We start from the raw sequence: 13,915 nt of genomic DNA on the forward strand, positions 1-13,915 counted from the left end.
AGATGGATTTTCTGTTTCCAGCCATATTGGATCTTCTATTTTCTCAATGTTAACAGATGATTTGTTAAATTATGATGTCATCAAGTATACATGGTGTGCATGTCTTCGTGATACAGGGAAATATAAGATTTGTAACAAAATATCTTGTGTGCATTGCTAATTGATTTATACTTTAGAGGCATTTAGCAAATAATAAAGTTTCAGCGTATGTTTTCAAGTACAAAATAAAATGTCTTTCTTACTATCCTCCATCTTTAAAGTGATTGAAATGAAGGGTTCTTCAATTTTTAGGTCCAATACTATCCACCATTGGGAATCTATCAAATTTGATGGAGCTAGACCTCTCTTCCAACAAATTAAATGGTGAGCTTTCATTCTTTATATGCAACTTGACATAATAACTTTTTTACAACCTTGATCGGATCTTTGGCCATTTTTGTTTGAACTAGTCTTTTTAATATTTTACATTTGTTAAGATAAGATATGCAATTTGTCTAATTCCTTTGCCAACCAAATACTTTAACAATAGTTGGATTTGTTGTTTCCAACCATATTGTAAATCTATTAATTTTAAGGATCAATGTTAACAAATGCTATATTAAATTAAGATGCCATTGAATATATGAGACATGCATGGGTGATATAAGAATAGAAGAGCTAATTTAATTTCTATCAAAATACTTCACGTGCATAAAATGTATTTCTTCATTGCCATGTTTCTTTATGTATCCAGATTGTCTCTAAAGCAATATATATCTATGTTGACTTCTCAAACTTCCAGGTCCAATACCATCCACCATTGGGAATCTATCAAATTTGGGGTATTTAATGCTCTCTTCCAACAAATTAAATGGTGAGCTTCCATTCTGCATCTGCAACTTGACATCCCTTCTGTTTCTTCTGCTCTCAAATAACAGTTTGGAAGGGACAATTCCACAATGCTTTCGAAACTTGAGCAAATCGTTGTCCATATTTCATTTAAATGCAAATAACTTTAGTGGCCCCATTCCATCAATATTTATCAAAGGTTGTAGTCTTCAGTCCATCAATTTGAGTGGTAATAAATTGCAAGGAAGATTACCGAAATCCTTAATCAATTGCAAAAGTCTGAAGGGTCTCGACGTTGGAAATAATAGAATACAAGATGAATTTCCGTTTTGGATGGAAGGTCTTCCTGAGCTTCGAGTGCTCGTCTTGAAGTCTAATAAGTTTGATGGTAACATGTCGCTGCCTTCACGAAGCAACCTTCCATTTCCTAAGCTGCAAGTTTTAGATATATCAGAGAACGAATTTGTGGGCTCTCTACCTCAAAGATATTTCAAGAGTTTTAGAGCAATGATGGATGTAAAGGAAAATCAAATGTATAGAGATTATGGCTTTGAAAGATTTTTGGAGATGAGAATCACTTTGAAAGGTCTCGATCAGTTATTGACGAGACTGTTGGAAGCCTTTACAACCATTGACTTATCCTCCAACAATTTCTCAGGGAGTATTCCAGATTCCATAGGTAATCTGAATTCTTTGAGATACTTGAATTTGTCGCACAATAATCTCATGGGACACATACCTGCATCTCTTGGAAATATAAGTGTGCTTGAATCATTGGACTTGTCATCGAACAAATTGGATGGAAGAATTCCAAGTGAATTGACGAGGTTGACATTTCTTGCGAAATTAAACCTGTCAATGAATGATCTCGTGGGGCAAATACCACAATCTACTCAGTTTTCCACATTTGAGAATGATTCATATGTGGGAAACTTGAGATTGTGTGGATTTCCGTTGACGAGAAAATGCAACGAGGAGAATGGGCAGCGGATGCAGCCAGAAGAACAAGATGACGAAGATGATGAGTATGGATTTATAGATGGATTTGGATGGAGAAGTGTGGTGATGGGATATGGAAGTGGAATCATAGTTGGAATTGGAATTGGTTGTTGGATTATTCGATTTGGAAGGCCAAGATGGTTGGTGGAATTCTTTTTTGGTGTTGGATATACATACAAGAAGAACAAGAAGAGGAAGACAAGGAAGAGAGCTACTCCAACACACAGAGAAGTTGATTGCAGACAAATATATATTATGAGCTTTTCTTTCTTGCTTTTTTGTTCTTTTCTGGACTTCAAATTGTTTTTCTATTGCTACTCGTGAGTTTGTGATTTAGAATTTATAAAATTTCCTGCTGCTAAGTGAGGCATTGATCTAAGCCTCCCCAGAAGCCATCACGAGAAAAAAAACGACAGTGATTTTGCTGATTTTCTTACATTTTTCTTCATTCTTCGTTGTGCGTATTCTTTGAAAAGTGATACTTGAATTTGTTTCACAATACTTGCTGATTTCGAGATAATCAGTTAAATTATTAGTATAAAGATAAGACGTACCATACCTTTCAAATTGTTCCAACTAAGGCATAATTCCTTAAGCTGTGTGATGTTCCCAATTTCTCGAGGGACATTTCCACCAAAGTTGTTCCATGACAAGTCAACACTCTCAAGATGTGTACGTTGACCCAAACTCAATGCTATATCTCCCTCCAATTTGTTCGCCCACAGGCTAAGTAGTTTGAGTCTTTGAAGGTTGTTATGCGAGCAAATGTCTTTTGGTAGGTGGGTCTGTGTCACACCCCAATTCTTGAAGGAATATATACAATCGAGGTGCAACTATTTTATAAAAATAACATAAGGGAAAATCCTTATTGAACCCGAATAATAAGATAACAAATCGGGCTAGTCCCCTTTGGATCACAAGTTTTGCTTCATGCTTCTGACAACCAACGTTTATTAACATAAAACTAGAAATTTTAAATTGAAGCTCGACATGAAGTCATCTTAAGTTGAGAAAACAAAAGATGTATAAGAGTTACTACAACGGAAGTCTATATAAAAATTGAACCCTAGCCTCAGCTCAGTCCCGTCAGCACCAGCCAGCCAACCTGAAAACATTTGAAAGTATTTTTGGGCTAAGTACTAATGTACTTAGTGGGCAAGCATTTTCTGAAATATTTCATATTTTCATAAAGACAGTTTATCCAATCACACTTGACATAACTTAGAAAGTTTTAAAGTGAAATAACTTCTAAGCATGTTAAAATAATTTCTTTCATTTGTGCGCACATGTCACACTCCCTTTCCGTTACTCGCTGTGATCCCGGACCTTTTAGCCACCGACGGATCCATTTCTCCCATTGCACTTGCCCTGAGGACGTAACTCAGACAAGTTGAATTGACCTCGGGACGCTACCCAGGCAGGCCTTACATGATGCATGCTCCGGAACACATCCCGTCGAGCACCCTTATAACGCCTCGGCCAGTGCCCGATGGAGATCAACCCACCAGGTCAACTAGCATGTGTACACGATTCTCAGACAACGTGTTAGGTCATAAGAGAACCTCAATTGATTAACTTTGCGAGCCTTAAACAGAGCAGAGTGCACAAAATATTTTATTGAATAAACAGTTTGCATTGAATTGAATAAACAGTTTGCATTTCATTGAAACATTTAGAGCTTAATGACTCAATCATACTTTATACATTTCGAAAGTAAGCCCATCTGGTTAGGCAAAGCCTGAAGATCATAATCACATAAACTCATCTTGGGAAAGCAGTGCTAATCCCCTTGATCCACAAAACCTACAAGAAATTTTATCCTTAATAGGTCTCATAAACTAATCTTAATTCTTAGTGAGTGTGCTAATCTTTCTATGATTCACTTAGCCGGGTTTTCAAAATTTAATAAATAAATAATTGAAAACGAAAGTTCTTGAGTCAAAGACACCAACAATATCTTTACTCGATTTTTCTTTAATAATTGGATTTAATGAAATCCAATTTAAACCATAGGTACTTTTATTTGCAAAAATGCATATGCCAATTCATGTCATGCTTAGCATATAATAAGTAATCACTTAATATATGCACATAATAATTATATTATTATTATGCAATCATAATTAAAATAATAATTAATTAATTAAACCAATTATGTCTAATTACTAAATTAATTAAAGACATTTCTTTAATTAAATAACATGCAGCCCAATCAAATAAAATAAAATAATTAAGAGCTAAATCCTTTAAATCAAAATTGCACCCCAAAATCCTTAAATAAAATAAAGGCCCAACTAAATTTAAATAAAATGAAAATAAAGTCCATCAGTTAAGGCCCAAACTCAGCCCATGACTTCTAACCCTTTTCTTCCTCACTGAAAATGAAACCCGCTCAACTCTCTCTCTGCTCACACAGATCCGCCCGGCTCCCTCTCTTCTCCGGCGAAGCAGCGAACCAGCCGCCGCCCGTCATCTCCTGCCCGACTCACCACATCATCTTCCTCTCTCCTTTACCTCGGTCACCGCCGCCCACCTGTGAGCGGCGGCGCCGTCTCTCTCTTCCCATAAACCCCCAGATCCCCAAATCTACCACCGCCTAAGGCTGCCGCCTGAAATTTCCGGCGAGGAGCCCCTCAAGCCTCTCGCCTCCCTGACTCAAACAACGCACACCTCTAAACTCTTCCTCTCTCACTAAACTCCGGGAACTTCTCTCCTTCAACGGCGAAGAGTTCCGTTGCCTCCCTCTGGTTTCCGGCGATTACAGCAAAGCCGCAACAGTCGCTTCCCTCTAAAAAATCCCAGCGACAGCAACCCATGGCTGCCGCCGTCCTGACCTCAACAAATCCCCAGCCCAGACCAGCCACCGCCCCAACCTCTACAAATGCCATTTATATTCAAATCTAAAAATCGATACACATATATCACATTTTCATGGATGAATTAAATTTGCAATATTTAATGGTACGTGAAATTGAATCACACACATGTATGTTAACATTGATCATTAGAGGAAGAATCATTGTGAAATTGAATTTGCAATATTTAATGGTTCGATTTCTGGTGCTATATCTTGCAATAAGTAATCGGATCTCTCAAGATATGGAATGAAAAATGAATAATTAAATTTCTTTACTATAAACAAATTATTGGGGAGCCCAGTGGCATCTTCTATATGGAAAATTACTCTCAGTTAGTATTTTTCTTGGACATGATAATTTTCAAAAATCGATTGAAAGGAAAATATAATCGTCTCTTACACAACGGGCAATAGACTTTGACTTATGCATAAGACTAAAATGTGTATCACATATTTTTTTCAATTCTCATTGTTAGTTACCATATACCAAATTCTTTCACTAAAGTTTTGGTGTAAAGAGTAGTGCAGACATATTTACAATGAGAATAAATAAATCAATAAAATTTACAAATGTGGTAAAAATTTTACCCCTCCAGAATTCAATCCCAGACATATTTTGTTCCCTTTTCTACTAACATAGCCCCTTCGAAAGCTCTTTTTATAATCAGAAAGTTTGAAGAAAGCAAAAAATATGTTTAGACGTCGAAATTATTAACACGCCAAAGATGAAAACTTTTCGAAATAATTAATATTAGGTAATTACTTTAATTGAACTCCCCAAGCCCAATTCATCACTAATCCTCTTTTTGGTATTTTATTTTTTTTAATATTACTTCATCCGTTCACGATAAATATGGTGTAGAAAGAAGAACATGGATTTAAAGAAAAATTTAAAAAATGTGTATGAAATAGAGAAAGATCCCATGAAAATTGAATTGTTAATAAATAGTGTGCGGGATGACTTTTTTGTAAATATTGAGATAAAAGTATAAAATTATATGTCCATGAAAAAATCACATTTATTGTGGACAGAGAAAAATGACAAAATGACAGCATGGACGAAGGGTTGACCCAACTTGAAAAGTAAGTCCACCAACCCAGCCCAGCCCAATAATCACTTTTGCATACAAAACCTTTTTGGGCCTGAAGCTCAATGGCCCAATCTAGCGTCAATTCATGTTTTGACATTTAAAGGCGTGAAAGGTGCTGTGTATCTACATCTCACGATGTGAAAAAATTTAAAAAAAATTGAAAAATGGTGTCATAACAGTAAAATTTAATAAAATTTGAAAAAATATTTTTGTTATCGGATGTAATACATGTTCATATTATAATTATAATGATACAAGAAAATACAAAAATTCTTAAAATGCAATCCTTAAAACTACTACAAATGAGAAACTTTAATGTGCTTTAATCACCAATTGGAATGAAATGTTTTATTTTTGCGAAGACCATGAATATATGATTGAATGAGATATAGGAAAATTTCAAACATCGAAAGATCTAATTTTGTAAAAAATTTCAACTTGGTCAACTCCAATCTATTTGATAAAGGTATGGTACGTCTTATCTTAATACTAATAATTTAACTAATTTAACTGATAATTTAACTGATTATCTCGAAATCAATTGATGATGACGTCATTCAATTTCATGCTTTGTTTTTCAAGTTTTGCATTATTTTATAGTTATATCCATCATAAAAGAAAAGATGATTGGAGGCTTTTCCAAGGCTCAAAAAAGTTAATTTACCATTTTGTCATAATTATTATTTACTTTTTTCGTTTTGGGGTTTGAGAATCAACGGATTTTGATGTCAAATCTAATAACCATTATTGTAAGATCACGTTAAGTACTCAAAAAACAAAATATCACAAGAGATTCTTATATTCAATTAATTTCATATAGTTGGACAACGTTAATTTACATTTCATAATTGATAAGATGTATGAATATTTTTATTTTCATTATTTGAATTTTTTCAGTCCCACCCTTGTAATGAGATATTAGCTCACATAATAGTATTTATCAAGGTCTTGAAATGTGCTAAAATTTTACTTATGTTATTTTTAAATATCTAAGATAATCCTAAACAATAATTATCAACACACCTTTTGTTTCATCCACAACTGCCCCCATTGACGTTCACATTTTCTTTCTTCAGAGTTTATTTCTCTTCACCGACAGTCACCAAATTTTCTTTGGATTAAATTATTGGCCAGTAATCACTTTAACTCATTCACTTTAGCTCGCGATGCACTAGAGGGCGTACTAATTATGATTAATTAATATTTACTCCGTCCACAAAAAAATAGTATTTTTTGTCATTTTAAAATATTCACAAACTTTAGTCCCTTTAAATTCTTTTGAAAACTATTTATCACATGGTGGACATTATTCTCCACTCACAATACAATTAATTATCATTATAAACTCTACTTTTTAAGTTAAACCTTTTTTCCACTCACAATATTAAAACTCGAATCGTCTCTTACTAATACTATTTTTTGTCACATGAGCGATGTATATATATATATATATAGGGGGAGGCTATATAGAAAACTATCCTTAGTATATAAAATAAGATCAAATCCAGACCATAGATCTTCAGTTTTTGAACGGTTTTGATTTAAAAGACAACTGCCTCTTTAATTCGCTGAATTCCTTCCTCAAATGCAGAGATTAATGCGTCAAAGGGTAAAATTGGAAGTGGCGTGTGATCTTCCATATAACCAACTAATCTTCTTCCGATTTGTGTGCAATATTATTATGGAATTAATATATGAATCAATTAATATATATGTGAATTAGAATGATCTTTGAAACAAATCTTTTTTGCAAAAATTTTACGCCATTCATGATTATAAATTAATGAAACTATTAAAAACATATAAATAAATGTTTAATTCATACTAATCATACTGAATAATTCATACATATTAATTCATACATATTAATGTTTAATTCATACTAATCATAGTCAATAATTCCTACATATTAATTCATACATATTAATGTTTAATTCATACTAATTATACTGAATAATTCATACATATTAATTCATGCATATTAATGTTTAATTCATACTAATCATGAACAACAATCATGTCTGAAATCAATGCAATTTTAGTAAATGGGGAATAATTTGTAATGAACTGTAAGCGATATCGATCTAAATTTTCATGATGATATAAATGAATGTGTGCATTTCATATTTGCATTTTGACAAGATATAACATTATAAGCAATTTCATATAATCCAAAATGTGTTATAATTTGCCTGTAATGAACTATGGAGTATTCATCTATAAATTTAATGTTATAATCAAGTATGAATGTATGAATTTAATCTTTGATGAATTATCAATTATGAATGTATGGATTATCAAGTATGAATGTATGAATTGTGTTATGACTTATCAAGTATGAATGTATGAATTCATAATAAAATATCACAAAATAATAATACCTTTATTTTTAAGAACTTTAATTATGTTCATGAATTATTTTTAAAAAAACGCAAACAATAATAAAAAGTTAAATTTAATTTTACAATGAATCTAGGTTTTTTTTTTATCATAATTTATGGTCTTTTTTTGTTCATAATAACTTTGAGGAATTCAGTACATTATAATAATAATTCATAATAGTTTTATATATGAATTATTTGATTATCATGAATTTTGGCCAAAAAGAAAAAAAGTCTAAAATCAACATATATACCAGTACTCTAGTGAATAATTAAGACCTTTAACCATGAAAAAATAAATTAACGAATTATTAAAAAAACACTAAACTAATCTCAAACATTGAAATTATGTTTTTTAAAGATGCTCGTACACTACACCAAATAATAGTTAATTTATTTCTTGCCAAAATCCATGATAATTAAATAATTCATACATACATCATTGTGAATTCATATTATAATATGTTAAATTCGTCAAAGTTTGATATAAAATAAATGATACAAATAATAATTAACCAAACCACTATTCCACAAAATAATAATAACATAATGAACGAAAAAGATCACACATAATAATAATAATAATAATAATAATAATAGATAAATAAATAAATAAACCTAAATTCATGATAGAATTATTGAAGATATGTTTTTGACGATTTTATTTAAAGTATAAAGAAATTGAAATCTAAAATTGATAATTATCCCTAGGATTAATCACCTAATCCCTTAATTTATGGAATGATTGATTTCATTAAAAACAAATTTACCGAAATGACCCATTATAAAAGCAGCGAATAATATTACTTACTAATATGGGCATAAATCTAACCATTGATTCTTCTTAATCTAAAGGCCCACGAGTGTTCCTATTTTATACTGTAAAAAATGTTTTTATTTTAGCCTCTCCCTATATATATATATATATATATATATATATATATAGGGTTCAATTCTATATATATATATATAGGGTTCATTTCTATAGAAAAGGCCTATTAGAGTAAGAAGAAGGAAGTAATCTAGTCCCTTACTTTCACTGAATCCAACGGTTCAGATTTTATTCTCAATATCGTTTCATTAATTAATATAAAGTCTGAAAATTAGTTCTAAATTCGATAGGGTTATATAGGTCAATTTTAGTTCATCAGAATTAAGGAAATATAATCAAATCTCATGATTTTCTCAAATCTCTTCTGGATGCTGATTGTATGGGATTTTCAACGAATTTGTTTAATCCATACTGCACTCATTCATCTTCGAACGGAAGACGAAAGTCACGAAAGGTAGGGTATCTCTCTCATGTCCGCCTCCCACCCCAGACCCTAGTCCGCCGCCTCGGCGCCTCCCCCACCCCCAGTTCACCTCTGGTGGTCCGGCCTCCCCCGATCGCCTCTGTCCACGGCCCCGCTGGCCTGCGCTGCAGATGCAGCCGCAGCCTCTGCCCATCTTATGTGAAGAAGGTGGAGGAGTTCGTATCCACGTCGTAACCAGGATTGCCGGCGCGCTATTCCGACGACTGAATAAAGAGGTGCGAGCTCTCAACGGACGACGAAGGACTAATGTTCTTCAAAGTCGTAAGAATTTCTGCATCTTTTATGTTTTTATTTTTTGGATGAAGATGATATGTTTTTTTTTTTGTGTGTTGATAGTTCATTAAAAATATATAATTAGTTCATTAAGTTCATTAAAAAATATTATGTTTAAGTCTCTTTTCAGTAATTTGTTTGAATTGTTTTTAATTAGTTCATTAAAAATATATAATTAGTTCATTAAAAATATTATGTATAAGTCTCTTTTCAGTATTTTGTTTGAATTGTTTTGTTGAAGCTGTTTCTAACTATAGATGGGGCCTTTTGCTGCAATATATTGACAGTATCATGATTTGAATTAAGATAAGATGAAGTTCTGTGTGTTTCAGCCTCTATTGGTTGGGGAATTGAGTTTAAGATAACATACCATATGTAGTTATTTTCTCTTCATGGTAGAGATGGCATCGTATGATTCAATAGTTACAGTGAAACTTTGCAGATTAAAATGTAACATCTAGTGGAATTTTTCTTGACCTTTATAGATTACTCAAAACTTTGGCAGACTATGTTTGCGTATCAAGTTTTATTTTATTTCTACAAGACATCTCTTTTTTTTCGGAGAAAATCTTTCTTTTCTCTCTAGATTTGCAGCTTGGACAAATTAAAGCCAGAGAAGGAGCTCGAGAAGGCTAAATCCCAGATTTTACATTACAAATTGAAGATAAGAGCATTATTTCAGAGCATTGATCTGTCACTCGCCATGGGAAAGCTTTCGGAATATTTATTCGACGCACAAGGGATCGTCAGTGAAGATGTAGGAAGTAGTTATACGTGTTTCTTCTCTATTTAACTTGCACTAAACTGGAAGTTGCTTACATTGCTTAATTCTATTGAAGTATGCAAATCTTGTCCGTGCAGAGATATATTGCTCCAATGCTACAAACCACTCTATTATGTTTCCGGAAACATTCCCAAATAGTGGTTAAATTATCATTTTGACCTTTTTATGTCGAAAGTGTGTACTTTATGAAGAGTCTCGGGCTTTGGGATTCAATCCGGGGGTGGTAAGACAATTAATAAAGGTCCTGACCTAGGACATATGTATTCTATCCTTGAATTTTTTTTTTCGTTCTCTTTCAATTGTTTTTTGTACTGTAGATAGATTGAGAATAGTTTTCATGCATATCATTTACATCCAAACAGAAGCATGCATAAGAAAGGTTATTGTTACTTGAGATTTGTACATTAATAGTTATGTTCATCTAAAAAATATAATTTCATCAATCTGGGATAGTCTAGCAAAGTTCAAATGATATAACTATTTGTTCAACAAATTACGTTCAAATTAGCAAAATATGTTCATCAAATCAGTAAAATATGTTCATCATAATTAATACAATATTCATTGCAAAATTTGAGTTATGTTCATCCAGAAATTGAGATTTGTTCATTAAAGTTCAAAGGATATAACTATTTGTTCAAAATCGATTCAATATAAGTTCAATGGATTTAAAATAAACATGGTGCCATCATCTGTATATTTATATCGAACATATGTGTAGCACTTAATGAACCATCCAATATTTGTGTTGAACATGGTACCATCGTGTAGCACTTAATGAACCATCCAATATTTGTGTTGAACATGGTACCATCATCTTATATTAAAAAAGTTCAACTAAACACTCTTTATGTTCATCGGAACAACTAAGTAGTTACTCAATTATATTGGTCGTATATCATCTAAATTCATCAATTTTATCATAATTCGATAAACTATGAGAAAGAAAAAAAAAGAATACTCAAACATAATGCCCAAAAAATGAATACTTGAACATAATGGGTGATAAACGTTAGCTGACTTTTTGATAACATAAAATAATAATTAACTATTATTGATAATGCATTAAAAAGGAATACTCGAACATAATGCCAAAAATAAGAAGATACACGTCCCTGATTTTGTGATCTGCCGAATATAAGAACATAAGATTAGGATGATTTGATTAGCACAATATAAGGAAACAAACGCATATCATATATAAGTAATTTACAATGATGTCCTTCAATGAAATATGATCTGCCGAATTTGATTATCAATATGGACCGACAGATTTCTTAGTATGGAGGGCCAAGATTACTTCTTTCTTCTTTCTTACATTTAGGCCTTCTTCATTGAACCTTAGCCTATATATATATATATATATATGGGTTAGGTTATATTGAGAAGCTCAAATGTGTTGAGAAGTTGAGAAGCAATTTAATAGATGAACATGCCAATTAGTTTTTATGAACACAAGTTTGATCTGGGGTTCGATCATTGGCGGTGACGTATTTTTTAACAAATTAAATAGATTCGTATGTTCGTCAGTTGTATTTGGTATGTTCAAAGAATTTATTTATATAGTGTCTAATTACCATGTTCATCAAAATGTACTAACATGTTCATCTATTACATTGCTTCTCAACTTCTCAACACATTTGAGCTTCTCAATTGAACCAATTCCTATATATATATATATATATATATATATATATATATAGAGAGAGAATGGTTCAACAGAGAAGCTAAATATTGTGGAGAATAGAGAATTCGTAAAATAAAAACGAACAGACCTATAATTTTAATGAACAGGTCAATGTACCGCATGAACAACAATTTGCCCCGGGTTCGAATCCTGCTGGTGGCGAGTTTTTCTATATTTTTACTAAATACGTTTGTTCATTACTTATGTTGATCTGTTCGTAAAATATATACATTTGTTCGTTCTCTCGAAAAAGATAATTCTCGAAGAGAGAAGTAATCTCATCCGTTGATCTTATCTAATCTAACGAACATGATTTATTCACGCCATGTTCAACGGATTTTTTCGTTGAACATTCGTGAATATATACAATATTTTTGGGGGTTTTGGGTTTCGACCCCCCATATGTTCAACGAAAAAATCCGTTGAACATGGCGTGAATAAATCATGTCCGTTAGATTAGATAAGATCAACGGATTAGATTACTTCTCTCTTCTTTCTTACATTTAGGCCTTCTTCATTGAACTTTAGCCTATATATATATATATATAGGGGGAGGATCCATAGAGAATTATATTTTTCGAGAGAATGAAGAATACCGAATAAATCTATAAATTTTATGAACAAATCAGCATAATTAATGAACAGATGTATTCAGTAAATATAGTGAAAATCTCGCCTCTCTCAGGATTCGAACCCAGGCCAAAATCTTATTCACGCGCTACATTGATTTATTCATCGAAATTATAGACTTATTCGTTATTTTTTCACGCATTCTCTATTCTCAAAATATTTAGCATTCTCTATGGATCTTCTCCCTATATATATATATATATATATATATATATATATATATATATATATATATATATATATATATATAGGAATTGGTTCAATTGAGATTTATATATATTTTGAGATTTTGAGATAAATGAACATATAAGTACATTTTGATGAACATGTCAATTAATTTTTATGAACGCGCGTTGGTCTAGGGTTCAATCCCTACAAGTGGCGTGTTTTTTAAATAAATTAAATAGATTCATATGTTCATCAGTTATATTGGTTATGTTCAAAGAATTTATTGATATGTTCATTTATCTCAAAATCTCAAAATATTTAAAATCTCAATATAAGCTAACCCTATATATATATATATATATATATATATATATATATATATATATATATATATGAAGAGGTTCTAATAAAAACCTCTGTTAAAATGAGAACTAGGAACCTAATCTTGACCTTTTAAATATTAGATCTAATGGTTTGGATTTAGTCAACAAAAGAAATTGTGCATCTATTATATTTTACTGTGCACTTAAAAAATAGCAATTTATGCAATTGAAATCAACAATGCAAAATACTCAAGCAAATCGAAATTGTGCATCTATGCAATTGAAACTGTGCATCTATGCAATCGAAATTGTGCATCTGTAGTTTAATCCCAGCCATCTATTTTATTTAAATCAATGACTTTAAATTGGTTCCTAGTTTTCATCTTAAGAGGGGTTTTTATATTAACCCTACCCTATATATATATATATATATATATATATATATAGGGGCACGCTCCAGTGAGACCCCCTATTTTTCGTGTAACACGAGGACAATGAATAAGACATATAATATTAATGAACAAGACGTATATATAACGAACAAGATGTATATACTGATGAAAAATAAAATTTAAAAA

The 13,915-nt window shown here is 31.7% G+C and overlaps 1 protein-coding gene across 1 annotated transcript; it reads left to right on the top strand.

Moving 5' to 3' along the window:
• Nucleotides 1-1,161: 1,161 nt before the first annotated feature.
• LOC131014065 (receptor like protein 22-like) lies at nucleotides 1,162-2,635 on the top strand. Its single transcript, XM_057941989.1, has 2 exons — nucleotides 1,162-1,933; nucleotides 2,607-2,635. The coding sequence occupies exons 1-2, from the start codon at nucleotides 1,162-1,164 to the stop codon at nucleotides 2,633-2,635; spliced, it is 801 nt and encodes a 266-aa protein (XP_057797972.1).
• The last annotated feature ends 11,280 nt before the right edge of the window (nucleotides 2,636-13,915 follow it).

Source organism: Salvia miltiorrhiza, chromosome 1, assembly GCF_028751815.1.
Source record: "Salvia miltiorrhiza cultivar Shanhuang (shh) chromosome 1, IMPLAD_Smil_shh, whole genome shotgun sequence".
Lineage (NCBI taxonomy): Eukaryota > Viridiplantae > Streptophyta > Magnoliopsida > Lamiales > Lamiaceae > Salvia > Salvia miltiorrhiza.